The 24,054-nt window shown below is 46.9% G+C and overlaps 1 protein-coding gene across 1 annotated transcript in view; it reads left to right on the forward strand.

Annotated features, from left to right (window-relative positions):
• Window positions 1-24,054, forward strand: part of VCL (vinculin) — a 1,795,541-nt gene that overhangs the window by 1,059,764 nt on the left and 711,723 nt on the right. The window contains exon 17 of the mRNA XM_044055664.1: window positions 6,731-6,880. Coding sequence (XP_043911599.1) covers window positions 6,731-6,880 — 150 coding nt within the window. The remainder of the gene's footprint in view (window positions 1-6,730; window positions 6,881-24,054) is intronic.

A 24,054-nucleotide genomic window follows, 5' to 3' on the forward strand; every position in this document is an offset into this window, starting at 1 on the left:
GAAGACCGCGCAAAAAGAGAGTTGCAGGGTTTTGAGAGAGAGAGAGATCAAGGAGTTTGGAATTGACCCAAAATGGCCAATAAAACTACAGTTTCTCAGCAGTAACCACTCCTACAGGGACAGGCAGGCTGCTCAGTGTTAACCACTGCCACTGGTGAACACAGAGACTTCCCTTTAGCCCAAGCAAGCACTGGCCTCCAAGAAACTTACAAACAGTTCAGAACAGAAACTCTGTAACTGAACTATCTGAAGTAGGGAGTTCATTTGTCAGCAACCTGTGGGTCTTGGATCCGATATCGGATCCGAGCCGGCAACTTGTTTCAAGCTAATGGATCCGAGCTCCTAGCTCCTCCCCTCACCCATAATCCCCTGCCAACCCTCCATGACCTCAGATCTAGTTTGCCGCGCTTGTGGATAGCTGGATTCCTTTGAGCTCGACTAGTAATTGTCAGTTAAGTGTGTTTTTTCTGTCAACTTTCTTCTTTTTTTACAAAAATATAAAGTGTGTAAGTGTTGGGTTCCCTGTAGTGTAAAAATATTTTTCTTTTAATTAGTTTTTCCCTCCCTTCACTGGTCGTTAGTGAGTGTGTGTGTGTGTTGTGTTTTGGGGCCTGTGTGTTTGTGTAACACTACCTTTTCTTTTAAGTATGGCTGAGGCCCCAAAAGCCATTTTTTCTAAATGTACCGAGTGTGGCCATAAGCTCTCCCCGGCTGATGGCCACACTCTGTGCATTCGGTGCCTTGGGGTTGAACACCTCACCTCAGGCTGTACCATTTGTGCAGCGTTCAACCCCAGGGCACTGAAAGAGCGGAGGTCGAAGCTGGTCTTGGTGGGACTTTTACCCCCTGACTCTGCTCCGGCCTCCGCTGCTCCCGTGGCTCTATCACAGGCTGTGGTTGCTGCCATTCTGCCCCCCTTCCTTCGGCCGGGACTCAAACTCCCGCTAAAGCGCCGGAGGACAGGGAGGCCAGGAGGGAGAAACGGAGGGAGAAGCACCACAAGCGGCGGGCCAAGGCCTCCGCTTCGGCCCCGCCAGCTAAGCGGGCTTCTCCCTCCACTGCTTCTAGGTCTCCTCCTCCTCAGCTCCGATCCCCTTGTTTCTCCCCAGGGCCCGAGGAGGAGGAGGCCCGATCTCCATCAAGGTCATCGAGGCGGCATTCCAGGCCTGCCTCGGTGACCTCTTCGAGATCGACTTTCAGTATGTCCGATGCAGACTTGGACCGGATGATGCGAAGGTTCATCCAGGCCCAGCTGCAGATGGGAGTGCTCTTGCCTCCCCCCCCCCCCTTCGGGGGGGAGCTCGACACCTTTTTTCCATCCTATTGCTCCTTCTCCGACCCGCTATCCGGGCTCGGAGCATTCGGAGCCGAGCAGCGTTGGAGCCGGGGGTGGGTCGGCGCCGACAGTACTTGGTACTTCGGATCCGACCCTGCCCTCGAGCCTGTCGGATCCGACCTCTGGGAGCCTTGGACCGAGCTTCGGGTCTGAGGGATTTAGTGTGCCTTCGGCTCCATCCAGGTCGGAGCGCACTGGTCCTTCGGATCTGATGGTCTCGGCGCCGGTTCCGATCCCTTCATCGGATCCGAGTGGGAGCTGACTCTCTGAGCCCAGAGAGAGTGGTTCCCCCTCGGCTTTCGATGTAGTGGAGAGGGCTCTGTTGAGAGCATCCGGACCCCCGGCCCTTGTCTCGGCTCCACCCTGCACTCCCTCTCTGCTGGGCCAGGCTTCCATCACCCGGCCAAAGGGACAGTCTGATTCAATGTCCCAGATGGTTCCATTGGAACAGGATGTTGCTGGCGAGGACTCCTCGGACAGCCGCCCCGAGGAAGTGCCCCGCAAGCATAAGTGCAAGAGGAGGCACGTGGACTCCCCTGAGTCCTTAACTGAGGACACGGACTTGGATGAAGGGGAAGGCTCCCCAAGATCACCCCCTGAGGATGTCTCCTTTGGAGACATCATGGAGATGCTGAGGATCAGAGGTGGGTGGTCTGCCCCCAAGTCTTCCTCCGACGAGTCCGTGTTTCTGGAGGCATTCGAAGCAGGCCCATCTACCTCTTGGGTGTCCCCTCCGGCCGACCCCTTGGTGGACCTTACCACCACCAGGGTGTGGAAGGATCCGGACACCGTGGAGCCAATACCAAAACACCCGGACAGAATACTAAGTCCCCCCTCAGACCGGTCGCACTGGAGCAAGGGTCCCCCATAGATGCCATGTTGATGGCGGCAGCCACGAAGAGGGAACTAGCTCAGGAGAGCACCTCAGTCCATCCACCGAGCAAGGAGTCCCGCTCGATGGACCACTTAGGGAAACGAGTTTTTAGTTCAGCGACCTTCTCGGTAAGGTCTCTGAACTATATGGCACATGTCATCAGGATGCAGTGGGATCTTATCAAAGAATACGCTGCCTCCCCCCCTGAGTCATGTCGACGGAGGACAAACAATTGTACTCCACCCGAATGGCCACTCTGAGATCAATTTCAAATACCTCTATGCGGCTATTGCCCCACTCCACCGAGGGAGCCGCTAGGGCTAGCGGAGCAGGCCTAGTCATGAGACGTCAGGCCTGGCTCCGTCATTGTGACTTTGCGGAGCCCTTTAAAGCGTCTTTTGCGAACGCCCCTTTCGATGGTTCTGCCCTGTTTGGCAAAACTGTTCGCAAGACACTTGTCCAGAGCGAGAAGGACGGGAAGACATCTGCCATCGGAGTCCGCTTCTCTGCTCCCCAGCGGTCCTTTTCGAAGAACCAAAAGGGTCAGAAGAAGATGTGGTTCCGGAAATCGCAACATTCCCAACCCGCTCCGGACAACCAGTCCTTCCGTGGCAGATGAGGACAGGGAGGACGCCGCCCCAGGGGCAGAGGGGCTCCGAGAAACTTTGGGTCCAGAGAACCTTTCTCTGAATGGCCCACGCAGCAGCCCTGAAGGGTTGCCCGACTGCTCCACTCTGGAGGCAGTCGGGGGGCGCTTCTCGGAGCACCTAGTGGCATGGGAGTCCATCACGACAGACCGCTGGGTGCTTCGAATTATATCCAGAGGGTACAAAATACCATTACTTCATGTCCCCAAATTCAAGAACCTCCCCGATGTACCAGAACCTGTCGGTAACCAAGGAAAAATTCTGAATGGTCACTCTTCAATCTATTCTCCCCCTTCTAAGGGAGAACGATTGGATGTGCTCTATAGACCTCAAGGATGCGTACTACCACATTCTAATGGACAGATGATCCAGGAGGTTCCTTCGCTTCCGGCTGGGAGCCAGTCACTACCAGTTCAGGGTCCTTCCCTTTGGCCTCACCACAGCCCCCAGGGTGTTCACCAAGGTATTAGCAGTGATTGCGGCCCAGCTGAGACTCCAGGGAATACAGGTCTTTCCGTACCTGGATGACTGGCTCCTGACCGCCCCAACAAGGCATCTACTTTGCTCAGCCAGAGATTTCTTTCTCCGCCTAGCCCCACAGTTAGGCATCACCATCAATGCCGACAAGTCCCTTCTGGCCCCGACACAAGCCATAGAATTCATAGGAGCCAGAATAGACACCAGAGAGCTACGAGCCTTTCTAATGTCCGAGAGAATTCGGAATTTGCAACTCCATGTGCGGGCTATCCTCCAGTCAGACCCCACCAGCGGAATTGGTCCTGAGGGCACTGGGCTCCATGGCGGCAGTGATAACGCTCCTTCCATGCGCCCGTCTGAACATGCGGGTACTGCAGTGTGGACCCTTATAGTGCAATGGTCCTTTCTGTCCTTTCCTCTTCACCACCCCATTGCTATCAGCAAGGCTTGCAGGAGGGCTCTATTATGGTGGCTCCATGCTTCGGACCTCCATACGGGCCGACCCTTCTGCACCTCTCCCCCTCTCGCCACGGTGACCACAGATGCCTCCCGCTTTGGGTGGGGGGGGCATTATTCAGGCAGGACGGTCCAAGGCACGTGGAACGATACAGAGACCTCCCTGCATATCAACGTCCTGGAGATGAGAGCGGTGCTTTATGCGTTGCAAGCACTTCAGAATCTCCTCCCCATAGGAACGATTGCAATTCAGTCGGACAACATGTCGGTTGTCTGGTACATCAACAAACAGGGGGGGGAACCAGATCTTACCCTCTATGCTGCGAAGCCATGAGAGTGTGGGAATGGGCGAGCTCCACCAACCGCTTTCTGATTGCAACGCACATTCCGGGGCGGACCAACATCCTAGCGGACAAACTCAGTCGCACTCTTCTTACGCCGTACGAGTGGTCTCTCAACCCACTAGTAGCGAAGCAGATATTCGCAATATCGGGGCAACCCTGCTGTGATCTTTTTGCCTCTCCCTCAAACACCAAATGCGGCAGTTTCTTCGCTCTGATTCCCCCTCCAGGATAAACTCCAAGAGACGCTCTGGTGCATGCTTGGCCACCCGGTCTACTTTATGCCTATCCTCCTCTACCCTTGATGCTGCAACTCTTACAGAAAGCCTCACGGTTGGGGAGCAGGATGATCCTCATTGCCCCATTCTGGCCTTGGCAAATTTGGTTCCCTTACCTGTGGTCTCACCTAGTGAATCCTCCTTGGATTCTGGATCCCAGTCCGGATCTAATCTCCCATCCGTCGGACTTACCGACCCCAAATCTGGACAATCTGAAGCTGACAGCTTGGTTGCTCCAGTTCCACTCCTAGTTAGGACTCCCGGTATCTCTTCACCAGTCAAAGCCATCCTTGTGGCAGCACATAAGCCCTCCAACAGGAAAGTGTACCGCAGTAAATGGACACGTTTCTCCATCTGGGCGGAGCATCATAATCTAGATCCCTTTATGGCTCCTCTTCCGTCTATATTAGACTTCTTAACCGAACTTTTTCAGGAAGGCGATAGTTGCTCAACTGTCAAAGTGCAATTGGCGGCCATCTCACATTACCATGTGGGACATGATACAGGGCCTTTGATGTCAGCCAAGTTGTGTAAAACCTTTCTCAAGGGCACCTTTTTGCTTAGACCCCCTATAAAAGAAGCCGTACCACCGTGGGATCTTTCACTAGTTCTTCAAGCCTTGACTGCTCCACCTTTTGAACCCGCTGCTTCAGTAGATCTCAAATTCTTGTCCTGGAAAACAGCATTCCTTGTAGCCATCACTTCTGCAAAAAGAGTTTCGGAGCTTCAAGCTCTTTCTGTGAAGCCTCCTTATTTGATATTTCACCCGGACAGAGTGTACCTCAGGATCAATCCCTCTTTTCTTCCCAAAATAGCATCAGAAACCAATATAAATCAATCCATAAATTTACCGGTTTTCTTCCCTAAATATCAGAATAAAAGAGAGTACAAGCTGCACTCATTAGATGTTCATAGGCAGCTACGCTTTTATACTCATAGAACAGCTGGTCATAGACAATCCGACCAGCTGTTCATTTCCTTTGCCAAATTTAATTTGGGGAAAGCAATATCAAAAGTATCTCTATCACGCTGGATTTCTCAATGTATCCTATTAGCGTACCAAGCCTCTGGGAGACCCGCACCTGAAGGAGTTTGCGCACATTCCACTCATTCCATCTCTACTTCTGCGGCCTTCAAGTCTAGAGTCCCATTGGATGATATTTGTTCGGCAGCCACTTGGGCCTCATCTCATACCTTTATTAACCACTACAAACTGGACGTGATTTCTAGAGGGAGAGCATCCTTTGGCTCTGCGGTGCTTCGCAATATCCTTCCATGATGGCCACCCAAGGTTCAGGTAGCTGGGGACTCTGTCCCACAGGTTGCTGACAAATGAACTCCCTACTTCAGATTAAGAAGTTATGTACTCACCATAACGTTCCATCTGAGTAGGTAGCTTCATTTGTCTGCAACCATCCCCCCTCCTTCCCCCTGGCCTTCTTCGGATCTATCTTAGTTGGATACCCGTTTTGGGTATATATTGAGGGGCAAACTCGATTTGAGGTCATGGAGGGTTGGCAGGGGATTATGGGTGAGGGGAGGAGCTAGGAGCTCGGATCCATTAGCTTGAAACAAGTTGCCGGCTCGGATCCGATATCGGATCCAAGACCCACAGGTTGCAGACAAATGAAGCTACCTACTCAGATGGAACGTTTTGGTGAGTACATAACTACTACTTCTTTTAAATTAGAGAAAGTAGGAAAATAGCAAGATTTTTTTGTTTTTTTGTTCTTGTTTAAGGATAGCAGAGACACACAAGTAGCAAACTAGTCAGAACAGTGCAATAAATGACCCCAACACGTGTGTGCTAGGTCAGAGGCAGGAAAAATGCAATTTAAGAAAAAACAATTTTAAATTAAGTGCAACACAAAAAATGCAGTAAAAAGGCTGTAGGCATGTTCTAAATACTGTTTCTAACCCAGATATCAACTTTTGCAATCAAGAAAACACCGAAAAGTAGGCGGCAATACCCAGTCAGGACATGGTAGCTGCACATCTGGTCTCAGATGCTCCATTAGTTGTAAACATTGATTTCACTTCTAATTTTTAACTCCATGATCTGTTCTGCAAGGCTGTTCCTGGACTTTGTCGCGTGATTTTTTTTTTTCTGCTTTGCTTGCACAGGTTTTAATTTTTGCCTTATACTTGTATACATTTACCTGTATAACCATTTCTCCTGTTTTTTTGCTGTCAAGTTAGTATGCATTTAGCTTCTTTTACTATCTTTGCCTGTGGTCTGCTCTACAGAACAGTACACCTTAGCATATTTGATCTTACTATTGTTGTACAAATGAACAATTGCTTCTTTCTTCCTTTATTAGGTATTTGAAGAAAGAGCTGCTAACTTTGAGGCTCATGCTGCCAGACTTGGGGCAACGGCAGAAAAGGCAGCTGCAGTTGGAACAGCCAACAAAACCACTGTAGAGGGGATTCAAGCAACTGTCAAAGCTGCAAGAGAGATAACGCCACAGGTTGGTAACATACATTTTTATGTCTCTTTACAATGATGTAACTTGCAATTAGAATAATTTGCATCCTAGCTTTCTTGAGTTTTCATAAAAAAATGTTCTAACCAACAGGGTTAACCTCATAAAAATGTTATGGAAAGAAATGTAGCAGTTGGAATGGAATGCAGAATAATTCAGTCTGGGTAACACTGAGCATTGATCACTGGAATTAAAATGTTTACCTTGGGTGCCATGTAGAATGATAGGAGACTGGATGATAACGGTGAGGAACTCTCGGAGAAAATAGTACTGCGAATAACCAATGCAGAGGAGTAAGACACTCCGTGTGGCCAAAAATTGGAGATTATTTTAGGTATAGTGTAGGGCTTCTTACCAGTGCTTATGTTCAGGGGATTCCCTACACACACAACAGCAGTTGTACTGTTGTAACTACCAGACGAGAGGCAGATAGTGCCCTGAAGTCAGTGAGTCCTATGGCGGCCATTTCATGTAGTTTGTAAAAGCCTTACTGAACAGTCATCCCAGTAATAGTAGGTGGTAGTAGTATCATAGTGAGATGCAAACTGCTAAGTAGTGCCTTAGATCAACAGCTGTTTGGTATTAAGATCAACAGGAACAAAAAATACATCTAAAGAATGGGTTAAGGGTGATAGCAAGGTGTTTGGATGAGTGGACAATGAATAAGTGGAAGAAAGTAAGTGGTATATTATATCTGGCAAGAAAAAGAGCATAAGCAGTCATGAGAAAAAAATCATGGAAAGAGATGTAACCTGCAAAGTGCATAACGAGTGGTGTTTTAAGTAACCTGCAAAGTGTATAACGAGTGGTGTTTTAAGTAACCTGCAAAGTGTATAACGAGTGGTGTTTTAAGTAACCTGCAAAGTGTATAACGAGTGGTGTTTTAAGTAACCTGCAAAGTGTATAACGAGTGGTGTTTTATCCTGTTTTCCATTATATGTAGCTTGGTTGCCTTCTCTTGTACGTGTAGATCTTACTTCTACAAGTTGTACTTGTTGTTTAAAGAACTTTGAGAGAATTCCAGTATTAAGTGTAGGGCCAGTCATCCTTGAAAATATTTAGTATTCACTGTATATAGTTTGAAGTACACACATACCTCAAAAAGCACGTTCACTGAGTGTAGCTGATCTTGTAGAATTGTATGTTTCTGTAAGACGTGCTGAGCTAGAAAAGATGCATAGGAGTGTCTGCAGGTGTCTTCCCTGCATGGCGAATGTTGGGGTCTTTGTCTTCTCCACAGATTTCTTTTGTTCAGTATTTCCCAAATTCTGTTTCATTTGGTCAGATGGCGTTCTGTGACTCCTTTCAGATTTTGACCAAGTAAATAAATCCTTGATTTCCTTCTTTGCATCGGTGTTGCAGTATTAACAGATGGGTATCCTGCCAAGGATAGCTGTACATCCAGACAGCATACCAAAGTCTGGGTGCCTTCCTCTTGCACTGTATGTCTGTACAATCTCATCATGAGGAAGCTAAAGAAACAGAAAAGATCTGTAGGCGAGTTGGACATTTACTTTGTGAATCAGAAAATTAAAGAGTTCACCCATGGTAAGATGGCCTTGCCTCTGAGTTGTCATCCAATGTCCCTCCAATGCCAAAGAAGTCTGAAATGTCAAGGTTTGAGATGTTATACATGGACCGGAACATTTCCATCTTCTTTCCTGATGACACCCCAGACTGCCTGGTTTCTGCAGTGGCACCCTCTATCATGACCCAGTCAGGCCAATATGGGTTAGCTGTCTTGCATGTCCATAACATCTGACAAGTTTTCAGCTTCTGCTGAGAAGGAGGGGAGCCATGGCTAATTATTTTGGAAAGACTGTGGGCATACCTTAGATCTTAGGAAAGAAGTTCTCGCTTCATTGATCAAGGTATGTCAGAACTCGCAGCCACATCATTTAATTCAGCCAGACACCACATGTTTAAAAAAAAAACAAAACAAAAAAAAAGTCTTTTTCCCTCAGACATCTAAAGATTCTCAGAAGAAATGACAGGTTTTCACACGGGGACTTTTCAAAGTTGTTGTGTCTTTGCAGCTTTCTTCATTTTTTCCTGCTGCTGCTACAACTCTCCCTTCCCCTCTTTTCCTGTTAAAAGGCGCGAGAGGATTCCCAGTTACCTCTTTCCCATCCCACCTCCATCATTTGCATTTTATCTGAGGACAGCTTTTTTGATGTCTGTGTGTGGTATAAAAATGACTATGCAGGCACTTCCAAGCAAAAATCCTAAACATTTTGGACTTTGTTACGTGCTTGGGAGCCATACATAGTTCTTGTTGTTCTTTCACAAATTGCTTTTCCAGTCTTAATTCCCAATCTTTTCTAACCTCCTCTGATTGATTCTTATAATTATCATGCAATATTTTATATGTCCTACTAATTATCCCCTTTTAACAGCAGCTTTTGTTCTAGATTGAACTTAAAGCTCTACCAGAGCAGCTCTTTCATGTAGGATTTCCCATATCCTTTTCTCTTTGCTTATACTCTGTCAATCCTTAATAGGGAAGGCCGTCTATAGCTTGCAGTCTGTTATCTTGGCCTCATCCTGTTCTATTACCTTTTCCTCTCTAGTTATTTACCCCCAGTACCTTGGTTCCTTTGCCAGTTTTCTTCAGCATAATGCAGGCCCCTTCTTGAAGTCATTTCTTATTGGCAGAATCTTTCCATTCCAGCATTGACTTAGTTCTTGGAATACTTTCTGCAGTTTTACAGTTGTAATATTCTGTGTGGTTGTTGTTTTCCCACAAGGTTTCTGCGTCCAAAATCCCGTTCTCTTTTTATTTTTGAACCTACACCCTATTTCATCATCATCCCTTTCCACTTCGAAATATAATCTTCTGCTTGTTGTGTTATATGAACCAGAACTGTATAACTGTAAAATATCCCTTCAAATAGTAATCCTAAATCACCTTGTTTTACTGGGAGGAGTAGCTTATTCCATTTAACGCTTACACTCTTCCTCTCCCAGATGAAGTCCTTCAACTCTTTATTATTGTCTTCTCTGGTTGATAAAAAATATGCCTGACCTGTATATAAAACTAAAGGGACTAAAAACATTTTTCACTGCTTGTATTTTATTATCCATGTCCATAAACAAGAGCTTTCAGTTTCTCAGTTTTTATATTCTCTTTTGTTTAATGTCTTCCTACATATCCTTAGCTGCCATAACAGAGGGCTTTTTAACTTGTACTCGACCACCTCCCACAGACTTTAGCTTCCAGGCTGAAACTCCTCCCCTACCCCATAATCCTCTTCTTGTAGTCCAACCTCCTCAGATCTTGTTTACCGCTGGTGTACCCAGATGTGGTTTACAGGCTCAGCTAAGTCTTAGATTTTGTGGCTAGATTTTTGTCCTTTTTTGCTCTGCAATTTTACCTAGTTTGATTGTATTGGCACTGTTCTTTGTCTCCTCCCCTATTCTTTAATTTTTCGAGGTGCATTAAGCTTTTTTTTTTTTATTACCTTTTCCTTCATTGCCCCCTTTTGGCCTCATCAGGTATGGTTCCCCTTCCTCTGGTCTTATCTCAAACATTCTCCATGGATGCTGGAACCCAAACCAGACCTCCTTTCTCACCTGACGTTAGAACGGCACCCTGATCTCTCCACTGTCAAGTTTAACCACATGCTTTCTCCAGTTCCTGTGATTGCTAGAGGGTCCAGTTTCTCCTCTCCAGTCAAAGCTATCCTTTTGGGCTCTTAGAAGGCATTTACTAAGATGGTGTACAAGAGTAAGTGGAAAAGGTTTTCGATTTGGGTGGTCAGAAATCACATTGATCTCTTTTCAGCTCCAATTCCCTCTATTCTGTTGTTTCTATGATCTTTATACAAGTAAGGTTCTAGTTTTGCGACCGTTAAACTTCAGTTGATGGCCATATCCAATTTCCATTCAGGATTGCCTTCAGGGTCTGTTGTTTCTGCTAGGTTATGTAAAACCTTCATGAAAGTTGTTTTTCTTCTGAGGCCTTCAAAAAGATCCTACTCTTCCGTGGGATTTGACTGCTGTTCTAAAAGCCTTGACCCAGAGTCCTTTTGATCTGACCAAGGATTGTGACTTGAAGTTTTTGTCATGGAAATCCGCTTTTCTTGTCATTACTTCAGCAAAAAGGGTATCCGAGCTGCATGCCATTTTTCACAAGGCTAGGGTTTCCCTTAGTACTAATCCTTTCATGCTGAAGGTGGCTAACTCTACCTGTGTAAACCAACGCATTCAGTTACAGGTGTTCTTTCCTAGCCATTCTAACAAAGGGGGAATACCTTTTGCATTCGTTAGATGTTCATAGCAGCTCTGTTTCTACCTCCACAAGACAAAGCAGTTTAGAAAATTGGAGCAGTTGTTTCCTTTTCCCCTAATTGTAAGGGTTAAGCTGTTTCAAAAGTGACAATAGCAAGGTGGATTACTAGCTGTATTTCTTTTGTTTATGAAAAGAATGGTTGGCAGTTGCCTGGTCCTCCAAAAGCTCATTTGACGAGGTCCATTGCTGCATTAGCTGCTTTTTCATTTAGGATTCCCATTGATTACATTTGTGCTGCAGCCCCTTGGTCTAACTCTCATACCTTTGTGAGTCAGTGTAAAGTAGATGTGTCCAGGAGCAGAATGTCCTTTGGTTCATCAGTGCTCTGGCATATCCTTCCTTGAGGCCACACAAGAAATAATGTAGCTGGGGACTCTGACCCATACGTGAAGCAGAATGAGAAGGACATCATCAGATTTATTAGTTATGTACTTAACCATAACTTGTCTGTGTTGTCCTCTTCGCATTCTGCTTCACCTTCCTGCCCAACCATCCCCCTCCAAATTAGATGTAGTTCTAGAGGATCTGGAACAGCCTCTGTTGGAACCTTGATTCCAGGTTAAGCTCTGAGTTATTTCTTCCCTATTCTGCTTATAGGGGAAGCAAACTCAGTCTGAGGAGTTTGGGACAGAGGCAGAAGATTATGGGTAGGGGAGGAGTTTGATCCTGGAAGCTAAAGTCTTTGGGAGGTGGCCGAGTCGGATCCTGGACCCATACATGAAACAGAATGAGAAAAGGACAAACACATACCAAGTTACAGTAAGTACATAACTAATAATTTCTGTGCAACAGGAACGAACAGTGGTATTTTCTTGAATTCTTTTCCCTCTGGAACGTCATTGTTTTAATGTCCACAAAACCACACTGATCCATGTCCATCAACTTTGCAACACATTTCCATTCTTTTGGCTGGTATATACATTAGACATGTTATAATCATAGTTTAAAATTGAAATGGGTCTGTATGAAGCTGGGTCTGATGGGTCTTCACCCTTTTTGGATAATACAGCCACCACAGCTTTCTTCCAAGTTGCTGGTGCTTCCCCCTTTTTTAAAATGATATTAAAATCTTCCAGGTCTTTATTACTTTGTTCCCTCCTAAAGCACCTGCAGCACCAAGCCACAGATAAAGACAAGTCCAATCAAGTAAAACACACAATATAAAAGAATGAACTGAATTTGCTACAGAGAGAAGTGAAATTGTATCAAAACATTTATTCCAATCACTTCATCAGGTTTAAACAAAATGTTGAATGTATAAATGATAGTTGGGTAGTTTCTAATTAAGTAACCAATAATGCTTAAGTATTTCTAGAAGCGCTTTGTGGATCTTAGTTGGTGGTGGTTGTAGAGGCTGAAGTAGGCCTGTTAGTGCTGGTGTTTTATTGGGGTAGTAGACTGATGTGCCATGGTAAGGTGGTTAATGTTTAATATGTTAGGTTATTCTAGCCAACCTAATTGCTTAAGGGCTTGACAGTGATGGGATCTATAGGAGGAGTTGGTAGTGAATTTTGTTATAGCAAGTTAATTTGTCACCTTTGTTTAGGTTGGTTAGAACAGGGGATGATTTATAGTAATGTAGAGAGTAATTGAGTTCTACCTAGGATGGCTTTACTGTCTGTGGTCAGGTAGTTTTCGCAATGATAAAGGGTGCCAAGTTTTTTATGAACTTTAGATCTGAAGTAGTTAACTTAATTTCTTCATCAACCTGTGGGTATCTGATCCATATCGGATCTGAGCCGGCAGCTTTAAACAGCTAAGATCCAACCTCCTCCCCTTACCCATAATCCCCTGCCATCCCTCTCTGACCTCAGATCCCGTTTGCTGCGGTTGAATCAGCAGCTTAGAACGAGTTCCAGGTGTGGGAGTTAGTCGTCTAGTGAGGAAAAAAATCCTTATCTGCCCTTTTTTTCTTGTAGCTAAATTGCTGTTGTGTGTGTTGCTCCCTAGTTAAAATATTTAGTTTTAAAATTTGTTAACTTGTTATCTTTAGTGTAGTTTAATTTCCTCCCCTCCCCCCGTGTGTGTGAAGGCGTGTGTGTTGGGCCTTGTCTTTTTTTAGTCAGACTATGTCTGAGGCCCCAAAAACCTTCTCTAAATGCACCGAGTGTGGCTATAAGCTATCCCCAGCGGATGGCCACACTTGGTGTGTTATCTGCCTTGGGGTTGACCACCTCTCCTCAGGCTGATTCTGGTGGGACTTTTGCCCCCGGACTCGACTTCGTCCTCCTCTCCCTCCGTGGCACCTGCCACGGCAGTGCCTCCTTCCATCCCTGCTCCCCTGGCTGGGACTCATTCTCCCACCTTAGGCTAGGAGGAGAGGGAAGCAAGGTGGGAGAGGAAAAAAGAGAGACATCATAAGCGGCGGGCAGAGTCTTCCTCCTCGGCTCCATCGGCTAAACAAGCAGCCTCTCCCAGGGCTTCCGGGCCTTCTCCTTCCTGGCTCCATTCACGTCGTTTCTCCCTGGAGCTGGAGGAGGAGACCTGGACGCCTTCCAAGGTCATTGAGGCGGCACTCCCGGCCTGCCTCGGCCTCTTCTAGGTAGTTCCGAAGCTTGTCCGATGCAGATATGGACCGGATGATGCGTAGGTTCCTCCAGGCCCAGCTGCAGATGGGAGTGCTCCTGCCCCCCCCCCTCGGGGGGGGGGAGGAGCTCGACCCCCTTTTTCACCCAGATTGCTCCTTCTCTGATCCACTTTCGGGGTTTGGAGCCTTCAGATCCGGGTTGCATAGGAGCCGGGGGAGGTTCGGCGCCGATAGTACCTCTTACTTCGGCTCCGACCGCACCCTCGAGTTTGTCGGGTCCCTTTTTGGATCCGAGCTCTCAGAGCCGAGAGCTAAGCTTCGGATCCGGAGGTGTCCGTGTGTCTTCGGCTCCGTCTCGGTCGGAGAATACTGGCCCTTCGGATCCAATTGCTTTGGCACCGGCTCCGATCCACACATCGAATCCGACGGGACTGCTCTCAGATCCAAGAGAGAGAGCAGTTCTCCTTTGGCGTTTGATGTTGTGGAGAGGGTATTGTCGAGGGATTCGAGGCCCCAGGCTCCTTCTACGGTTCCACCCTGCACTCTCTCTCAGACGGGCCTACCTTCCATCACCCGGACCCAGGGACAGCCTGTGCCTACGTCCCAGATGGTTCCCTTGGAGGAACAAGATGGGGTTGGTGAGGCCTCTTCGGACACCCCCCCCCCCCCCAGAGGAAGTTCCTCACAAATGTAAGTGCAAGAGGAGGCACTTGGACTCACCTGAGTCCTTGACAGAGGACACAGACTTAGAGGAAGGGGAAGGTTCCCCAAGGTCACCCCCCGAGGACGTCTCCTTCGGTGACATCATGGAAATGCTTCGAATTAGAGGGGAGTGGTCAGCCCAAAAACCTTCCTCGGATGAGTCTGTTTCTGGAGGCGTTTGACGCAGGCCCATCTACCTCTTGGGTGTCCCCTCCCCTGGTAGATCTGATTACTACCAGGGCATGAAAGGAACCGGACACTGTGGAGCCCATTCCTAAGAGACCAGATAGAATCCTCAGTCCCCCCACTGATAGGACGGTTTGGAGCAAGGGTGCTCCAGTAGATGTCATGTTGGTGGCGGCCGCCACCAAGAAAGAACTAGCCCAGGAGAGTTCCTCGGTCCACCCTCCCGACAAGGAGTCTCGGACGATGGACCGGCTGGGGAAGCGGATGTTCTCTTCAGCTACCTTCTCCGTAAGGTCGCTGAATTATGTGTCACACGTGATACGACTCCAGCGGGATCTCATTAAGGAATACGCCGGGTCGCCCCCAGAATCCATGGCGGCCGAGGATAAGAAGGTATTTTCAGCTCAAATGGCCACTCTTTAAGTCCATTTCGAACACCTCTATGTGGCTCCTTTCCCATGCTACAGAAGGAGCCGCTAGAGCTAGCGGAGTGGGTATTGTCTTACGTCGACATGCTTGGCTCTGCCTTTGCGATTTTGCGGAACCCTTCAAGGCATCCTTCGCAAATGCTCCATTTGACGGTTCTTCGCTATTTAGCAAGACCGTCCGCGACACGCTGGTCCAGGGCAAGAAAGACAGGAAGACGTCTGCCGTCGGAGTCCGCTTCTCGGCTCCCGAGGACCTTCTCCAGGAACCAAAGGGGATAAAAGAAGATGTGGTTCTGGAAGTTTCAACAGTCCTGTTTCGCTCCGGACCCCTCGTCCTTCAGAGGCAGAGGAGGACAGGGTGAACACCGGCCCAGAGGCAGAGGGGGACCGAAGAATTTCAGGTTATGGAACCCTTTTCTGATCGGCCTGCGCAGCAGCCCTGAAGGGTTACCCGACTGTTCCACTCTGGAGGCAGTCGGGGGTGCTTCTCGAGGCACTTAGCAGTTTGGGAGTCCATTACAACAGATCTCTGGGTGCTTCGAATCATATCCAGAGGTTACAAAATTCCCTTTCTGTATCCCCCTCCCAGACCACGGAGCCTCCCCGATGGGAGGCAGCAGCCGCAGAAATAAACCAGCTGCTAGAAAAAAGAGCGCTCCAGCATGTCCCCTGAGACCAATCCAGATCGGGCTTTTACTCCAGGTTCTTTCTGGTGCCAAAAAATATGGGGGACTTGAGGCCAATCCTTGACCTGTCCTTTCTAAACCTGTCAGTGGCCAAAGAGAAGTTCCGGATGGTTACCATTCAATCCATTCTCCCACTCTTACAGGAGAATGAATGGATGTGCTCGATAGACCTCAAGGATGCGTACTACCACATTTTGATGGACAGACGATCCAGAAGGTTTCTCCGCTTCCGGCTAGGAGCCAGCCACTACCAGTTCAGGACCCTTCCCTTTGGTCTCACCACAGCCCCCAGGGTGTTCACCAAAGTTTTGGCAGTTGTAGCGGCCCACCTGAGACTCCAGGCAATACAGGTCTTCCCGTACCTGGACGACTGGCTCCTGTCCATCCCCACCAGGCATCTACTATGTTCATCCAGAAATTACTTCCTTCACTTGGCCTCCCGGCTGGGAATCACAATCAACCTCAAGAAATCTTCCCTTCAACCAACCCAGATCTTAGACTTCATAGGAGCCAGGTTAGACACAAACCTATTGAAAGTCTTCTCAACTCCGGACCGGCTTCGAACTCTGAAGCTCCATGTACTGGCCCTTCTACAATCCTCGGCTCATCCAGCGGAATTGGTTCTGAGGGCTCTAGGTTCTATGGCGGCAGCAATCAATCTGCTACCTTTAGCGCACTTGAACATGAGGATATTACAATGGACCTTGCAGGTTCAGTAGTCCATCCTGCAACATCCACTGAGTTCACCCATTTCCCTCAGCAGGGTTTGCTCTGGTGGATCCAGTCCCTGGACCTCCAGAAAGGGCGTCCCTTTTCTATGTCCCCACCTCTAGCCACCGTGACCATGGCTGCTTCTCGCCTAGGGTGGGGGTGGGGGGGCACTGTAGGGGCAGAACCGTCCAAGGCACGTGGACCCATTCAGAGACCTTGTTGCATATTAATGTCCTAGAGATGAGAGCTGTGCTTTTGGCGTTGCAAGCACACCAGGCCCTTCTTCCCTTAGGGACAGTTGCAATTCAGACAAACAACATATCAGTGGTCTGGTATATCAACAAACAGGGGGGAACCAGATCCTACCCACTTTGTCGAAAGGTCATGAGAGTTTGGGAATGGGTGATCTCAACCAACCACTTTCTCATAGCGACACACATTCCAGGTCGGTCGAACATTTTGGCAGACAGGCTGAGTCTAACCATCCTCTCACCGTACGAGTGGTCTCTGAACCCCAGAATAGCGAAGCAAATCTTCCTCAAGTGGGGTCAACCTTGCTGCGATCTCTTCACGTCTCCTTCGAACGCAAAGTGCAGCGACTACTTCGCTCTAATTCCCCCACCAGGGGAATCCTCCAGAGACGCTCTGGTGCATGTTTGGCCATACGGTCTACTTTATGCTTATCCCCCTCTTCCCCTAATGCTAAAATTCTTGCAGAAAGCCCTTTGGTTGGGGAGCAGAGTGATCCTCTTAGCCCCATTCTGGCCTCGTCAAACTTGGTTCCCATGCCTATGGTCTCATCTAGTGAATCCTCCATGGATTCTAGATCCCACCCCAAATCTGATCTCTCACCCACTAGGATTATCAACCCCGAATCTGGACAACCTCAAGCTCACAGCTTGGTTGATTCAGTTCCAGTAATAGCTAGGACTCCTGGTATCTCGTCCTCTGTTAAGGCTATTTTAGTAGCCGCTCAAAAATCTTCTACGAGAAAGGTTTATAACAGCAAATGGAAAAGCTTTACAATCTGGGCAGAGCATAGAAAATTGGATCCCTTTACAGCTCCGATACCAGCAGTGTTAGAATTTTTGTCAACTTTATTCGACCAAGGTGCTCGCTCTTCTACGGTCAAAGTCCAATTAGCCGCGATTTCCCATTATCATGTGGGAAGTGATCTCGGTCCCTTAGCCTCTTCCAGATTATGTAAGACTTTCTTAAAAGGCACTTTCCTCTTAAGGCGTCCGATTAAAGACGCAGTCCCTCCATGGGATTTAACCCCTGTTCTCCAGTCTCTGATGGCCCCTCTGTTTGAACCTGCAGCTTCGGTGGATCTAAAATATTTATCTTGGAAGACGGCCTTTCTCATTGCTATCACTTTGGCTAGAAGGGTTTCGGAACTTCAAGCCCTTTGCGCCAAACCTCCATACTTGGTCTTCCATAAAGATAGTTTCCCTCAGGACCAATCAATCCTTTCTACCCAAAGTTGGTTCTGTGCCCAATATCAATCAGTCTATTAATTTACCAGTTTTTTTTCCAAATTATCAAAACAGGGGTGAATACAAACTACATTCTCTGGACGTACACAGGCAATTGAGATTCTACTTGCACAGGACTGCTGAACATAGGAAATCTGAGCAACTCTTTGTATCCTTTGCTAAATCCTCTTTGGGCAAACCAGTATCAAACGTTACATTGTCCAGATGGATTTCCCAATGTGTATACTTCTTGCATATAAGAATTCTGGCTGGCCTGAACTTGAAGGAGTCCACGCTCATTCTGCCCGATCGATTTCTACTTCTGCTGCCTTTTGCTCCAGAGTATCCTTGGATGACATTTGTTCAGCAGCCACTTGGGCTTCATCTCATACTTTCATTAACCATTACAAGTTGGATATAATTTCCAGAGGGAGAGCATCCTTTGCCTCTGCAGTGCTCCGGAATATCCTTCCATGAGGACCTCCCAAGTTTGGGTAGCTGGGGACTCTGTCCCACAGGTTGAACAAATTAAGTTAACTACTTCAGATAAAGAAGTTATGTACTCACCATAACGTTCCATCTGAGTAGGTAAACTTCATTTGTCAACAACCAACCCCCCTCCATCCGCCTAACCTATAGTGCATCCTAGAAGGATTCCTTGTCCTTTTTCTCCGGATAACACCAGGTTAGGATGTGCAGGTGATCCTTTGTTTTGTAATGTTCTGTGTTACTATAGCAAACTCGATCTGAGGTCAGAGAGGGATGGCAGGGGATTATGGGTAAGGGGAGGAGCTTGGAGCTCAGATCTTAGCTGTTTAAAGCTGCCGGCTCGGATCCGATACCCACAGGTTGCTGACAAATGAAGTTTACCTACTCAGATGGAACGTTATGGTGAGTACATAGCTTCTTTTTATGGTCAGCGCTGTACATTGGATATAAAAAGAGTACACACCCCTGTTAAAATGCCAGTTTTTTGTGGTAACAAATGAGACCACAATAAATCATTTCAAAACTTTTCACACCTTTAATGTGACTTATAACCTGTACAATTCAATTGAAAAACAAATTTGTTAGGAGAAAAAATATAAAAAATAAAAAATGTACAATAAGCTGGTTGCATAAGTGTGCACACCCTTTAATTCTTTGTTGAAGCACCTTTTGATTTAATTACAGAATTCAGTCTTCTTGGGTATAAGTCTATCAGCATGGAACATTTTGACTTGGCCAGATTTGCCCACTCTTCCCTGCAAAAGCACTCCAAATCTGTCAGATTGCAAGGGCATCTCTTGTGCAGAGCCCTCTTCAGGTCACCCCACAGATTTTCTATTGGATTTAGGGCTGGGCCATTCCAAAACTTTAATTTTCTTATGGTGAAGCCATTATTTTGTTGACTTGATTGTATGCTTGGGGCATGTCATGTTGAAAGGTGAAATTCCTCTTCATCTTCAGCTTTCTAGCAGATGCTTGAAGGTTTTGGGCCAGGAGTGACTGGTATTTGGAACTGTTCATAATTCCCTCCACCTTGACTAAAGCCCTCAGTTCCAGCTGAAGAAAAGCAACCCCAAAGCATGATACTGCCACCACCATGGTTCACTGTGGGGATAGTGTTCTTTTGGTGATGCAAAGTGTTGTTTTTGCACCAAATGTACCTTTTGGAATTGTGGCCAAAAAGTTCAATCTTGGTCTCATCAGACCATAACACATCTTCCCATATGCTTTTGGGAGACTTGATGTTTTGTTTTGCAAATTTTAGCCGGGCCTGGATGTTTTTCTGTGTAAGAAAAGGCTTCCGTCTTGCTTCCTTACCCCATATCCCAGACGTGGAGAATGTGGGAGATTGTCACATGTAGTACACAACCACTACTTGCCAGAAATTCCCGCATCTCCTTCAGTGTTGCTGTAGGTCTCTTGGCAGACTCCCTGACAAGTTTTCATCTTGTCTTTTTATCAATTTTGAAGAGACATCCAGTTTATTACAACGAGTCTGTTGTCCCATATTTTCTCCACTTTTTGATGACTGTCTTCACTGTGTTCCATGGTATATCCAGTGCTGTGGAAATTTGTTTGTACCCTTCTCCTGACTAATACCTTTCACCAATAAGATGCTTTGCAAGCTCTCTGCAAACCATGGCTTTTGCTGTAGCAGGCAACTGAGAAAATGTTGGGAAAATCCTACTAGGACGGCTGAACTTTATTTGACGTAAATCAGAGTCTCTTTTGATGGCAGGTGTGTACCCAAGAAAAATGAATGCTGTAATTAAATCAAAAGGTGCTTCAACAAAGTATTAATTTAAGGGTGTGCACACTTATGCAACCAGCTTATAGGATGTTTTTTTTTTTTATTTATTTTTTTTTTTTCCCCCAACAGATTTGTTTTTTAATTGAATTGTACAGGTTATAGGTCACATTAAAGGTGGGAAAAGTTTTGAAATGATTTATTGTGATCTCATTTTTATATCACAAAAACCTGGCATTTTAACAGGGGTATGTATACTTTTTATTCCACTGCATGTCTATCAAATTTAAGATATTGGTCATGGTCGTCCCAAGTAGTTTGGTTTGTGGCACTGGGGTGATTATGGTGTTATTCGCAGATGATATTTTAAAGGGGCGAGTGGGTTCAGTAGCTTTGGAAGGATATAAAAGCATGGATTGTGTTTTTTTGGATTTAGAGTAAATTGAGAGTTTGACAGCCAGGTTTATATAGCAGTGAAGGCTTCCTGTATTTTTTTTTTTTTTTTTTTTTTTTTGGGGGGGGGGGGGGGGGGGGTTCTTGAAGAATTTGGAGAGCGGGAGATGAGCAGATTAGTGTGGCATCATCGACATATTGGACCAAATTTGCTTGATGGATGTCAGTGTTGGTTGTTTGTGAAAGCAGTGAAACGCAGTGGCCCAAGTATAGATCCCTGTAGTATACCTAGGGTAACTGTTAAGAGGGGTGATAGGGAGTGTATCCATTTAATGGCTTGCTGGCAGTTGGAGAGATTGTCCTTTAACGCAGTGGTCCAAGTATAGATCCCTGTAGTATGCGTAGGGTAACTGATAGGGAGTGTATCCATTTAATGGCTTGCTGGCAGTTGGAGAGATTGTCTTTAAACCAGGGGAGGGTGGCTTTATCTAGGTTGAATTCAGAGAGGGCAGTTATGAGTTTGTTGTGAGAGACCACATCGAATGCTTTATACAGGTATCAAAAGACAGTGGAGACTAGATTACCTAGATTCCATTGTCAATCGACAGCATTGGTAAAACTGATAAGAGCAGTGGTAGTGCTGTGGCATGCGTAGAACCTGTGTTGCGTTTTGGCAAGAAGGTTGTTGGATAAGAGATAGTTTAGTGTCTGAGTGTATACATATTTCCACTGTTTTTGACAATGGGGATATGGCTATTGGTTGGTAGTTGAATAGTTCATTTGAACCCCCTTTATGTAATGGAATTATGGGAGTGATTTTCCAGAGGGAAGGTACCAATTGCTCAGCTATGGATCTGTTAATTAATATGGTAAGAGGGTAGGAGATGGCTTTGGTTGTGATCTGTAGGTATTCAGCTGGGAGTTTGTCTGCTTTGAGGGTAGTTGGTTTTAGTTTGGACAGGTGTTTATAGATCAGACTGGTTAGGACTGGACTGTGTGAAAAGATGATGTTAAGTTGTCCATCTCGCCTTCGTTCTTACTGTTTGGGTTTGGAGCCAGTCCTCTGCTCTGACTCGGCCATCTTCTGTAGCTCGAGAGCTGTTTACTGGCTCGAGGCTACCCCTTATCCCAGAATTCCCAGTGTCAGCTATCCAGATCTCGTTTGCCGCTTCAGCTGCGAGGTTGCTTCATTACTGGCTCAAGCTTAGTATATTTTTTTCTATTATATTTGTTGTTTATTCTTAAAAATTTGTCAAGTTTTTTTGTCAAGTTTTTGTCTAGATATATTACTTTATCCCTTATCGCTTTCTTGTGTGTTGTAGCTTTGTTGGCCGTCGCTCCATAACTCGCAGGCCTTCTCTTTCCCCTAAACTCGTTTAAATTAGAGAGTCTCCCCCCCCCCCCCCCCCCTTAGGACAGCCTTTTAAATTAGAGGCTCTCCTTTCTATTCCTTAACTGTAAAAAAAATAAATAAAAAAATAAAAATACTTTTTTTTCTTAATTTTGTAGTATAGCTTTTTCTTATTGTTGTTGTGGTTGTTAGGAAAATGTCTAAACATACCAAGGTATCTGGCTTCAAAAAGTGTGACTCATGCTGTCAGAAAATGTCTCTGACAGATAGGCACACTAGTTGTGTATATTGTTTGGGCGCTGTTCACCTGCAGGACTCCTGTTCTATATGTCACGCATTTAGTCCAAGGGTTCTGCAGGAGCGCAAAAACAAATTAATCCTTCGGGGATTATTGAAGCCTCAGGATTCTCTGGCTAAAAGTACTCAGCCAGCAAAATCTCCTAAGTCTGTCAAGCCGTTGGCTCCACCTTCAGAGCTGACTCCTTTACTTGACCAACCAAGTATGTTGGTGCCGGCTGGCACCGACAAGGCAACTCCTCCTTCAGCTCCATCTGCTATTTCGCAGCCGTGTCGGAGCCATAAGAGACTGAAGTCTCCGTCCTTGGAGTCCATCCACTCGGCACCTCAGTCACCCTTGTTACAGAGTGAACATAGGCATCATTCTTCCCACTCCTCTCGATCCTCTAGATTATTGGATCATGATGTGGAGAGAGTAGTAAGTAGGTTTCTTAAGTCACAGACACTGGTAAAATTATTGTCCAGCCCACCTCAACAGGTATCGGCTCCAGCCGCCTCTATTTCTTTTCCTCTTCCGACTACATTTAGCTCGGAGCCGGAGACCATGGATCCACAGGTAGTAGGAGGAGTCGGCACCGATCATCATCTCTCCTTCGTTTCCGGCGTCTGCTTCGATTACCTCGATTGTACCTTCTATCGAGGGATCTGGGCGCTGGGGTGCTCTCGTCAGCTCTGGGGGGGGTGGCATCAGACCCTTGTCTGACCCCGTTCTCCCCCTCGGAACTTCGGCGCAGGTGAGCTCGGCTCCAACATCGGTCTCGGAGCAGTCACTCTCAACGCGGAGATGGGACTCCTGTTTCTTCAGAGCCGGAGCTTTCTCTGCCTAGAGGTCGGGACGCCTTCGACATCATGTGGAGTGTGCTGTCCCCCGAAACAGCTCTACTAACAGCTCCATCGGCTCCTCCCCCTGTGGTGTCTGTTCCAACCTCTACTCCTCCAGACCCCAAGCGTAAGGAACCTATGCCCTAGGACACCCCATTGGGTGATCCCTCTTCTTCCAAAGCCTCCCCTGATCACTTGGAAGAGCCTCCCCAGATAAAGAAGTGCAAGAGGAAGCACATAGACTCCCCTGAGTCTGTCACCTCAGATACAAACATGGATGAATCGGAAGGGTCCCCAAGGTCCCCCTCTGAAGATGTTTCCTTTTCGGACATCCTTTAAATGCTTAGAAGAGGCACTGGACTTCCCTAGCCCCTACAGAGGACGGGTCTGTATACCTGGACGCATTCGGTTCCCAACCTTCCACCTCCTGGGTATCTCCTCCTTTCGATCCACTCATTTCTGTAGTGGCTCGAAAGGCTTGGTCAGCTCCAGATTCTGTGGAACCTACTCCGAGGAGACCAAACAAATTTATTACAGCCCACCAGGACTAGCAATTCCTCTACAAAGGTGTGCCCGTTGATACCATGGTGGTAGCAGCAGCCACCAAGAAAGAGTTAGCAGAAACCTCTTCATCTGTTCATCCTCCAAACAGAGTCTCGGACGACGGACAGATATGGAAAGCGAATGTTTGCTTCAGTGACCTTTTCATTGAGGTCCCTGAACTATCTATGCCATTTTACACGTCTTCAAAGGGATCTCCTGAAAGAGCTTGGAGATACCCTTCAAGATCCTACAGCTGAGGGAGTACAAGCCAAAGTAGCTTCTCAGCTTGTGACTCTTAATTCCATAGTCAACTCCTCCATGAGGCTGATTTCCTATGCAGCCGATGGAGCGAGCAGAGCCGCAGGGACAGGTGTGGCTCTCAGGAGACATGCTTGGATGCGGCTGTGTCAGTTTGCAGAACCCTTTCGAGTGTCCTTCACCAATACTCCCTTTGATGGCTCCTTTCTCTTTGGGCCTCAGGTGAGACGCATTGACCAGGTGTGAGCAGGAA

Source organism: Protopterus annectens, chromosome 14.part0 (genome assembly GCF_019279795.1).
Source record: "Protopterus annectens isolate FY-2018-M chromosome 14.part0, PAN1.0, whole genome shotgun sequence".
Classification (NCBI taxonomy): domain Eukaryota; kingdom Metazoa; phylum Chordata; order Ceratodontiformes; family Protopteridae; genus Protopterus; species Protopterus annectens.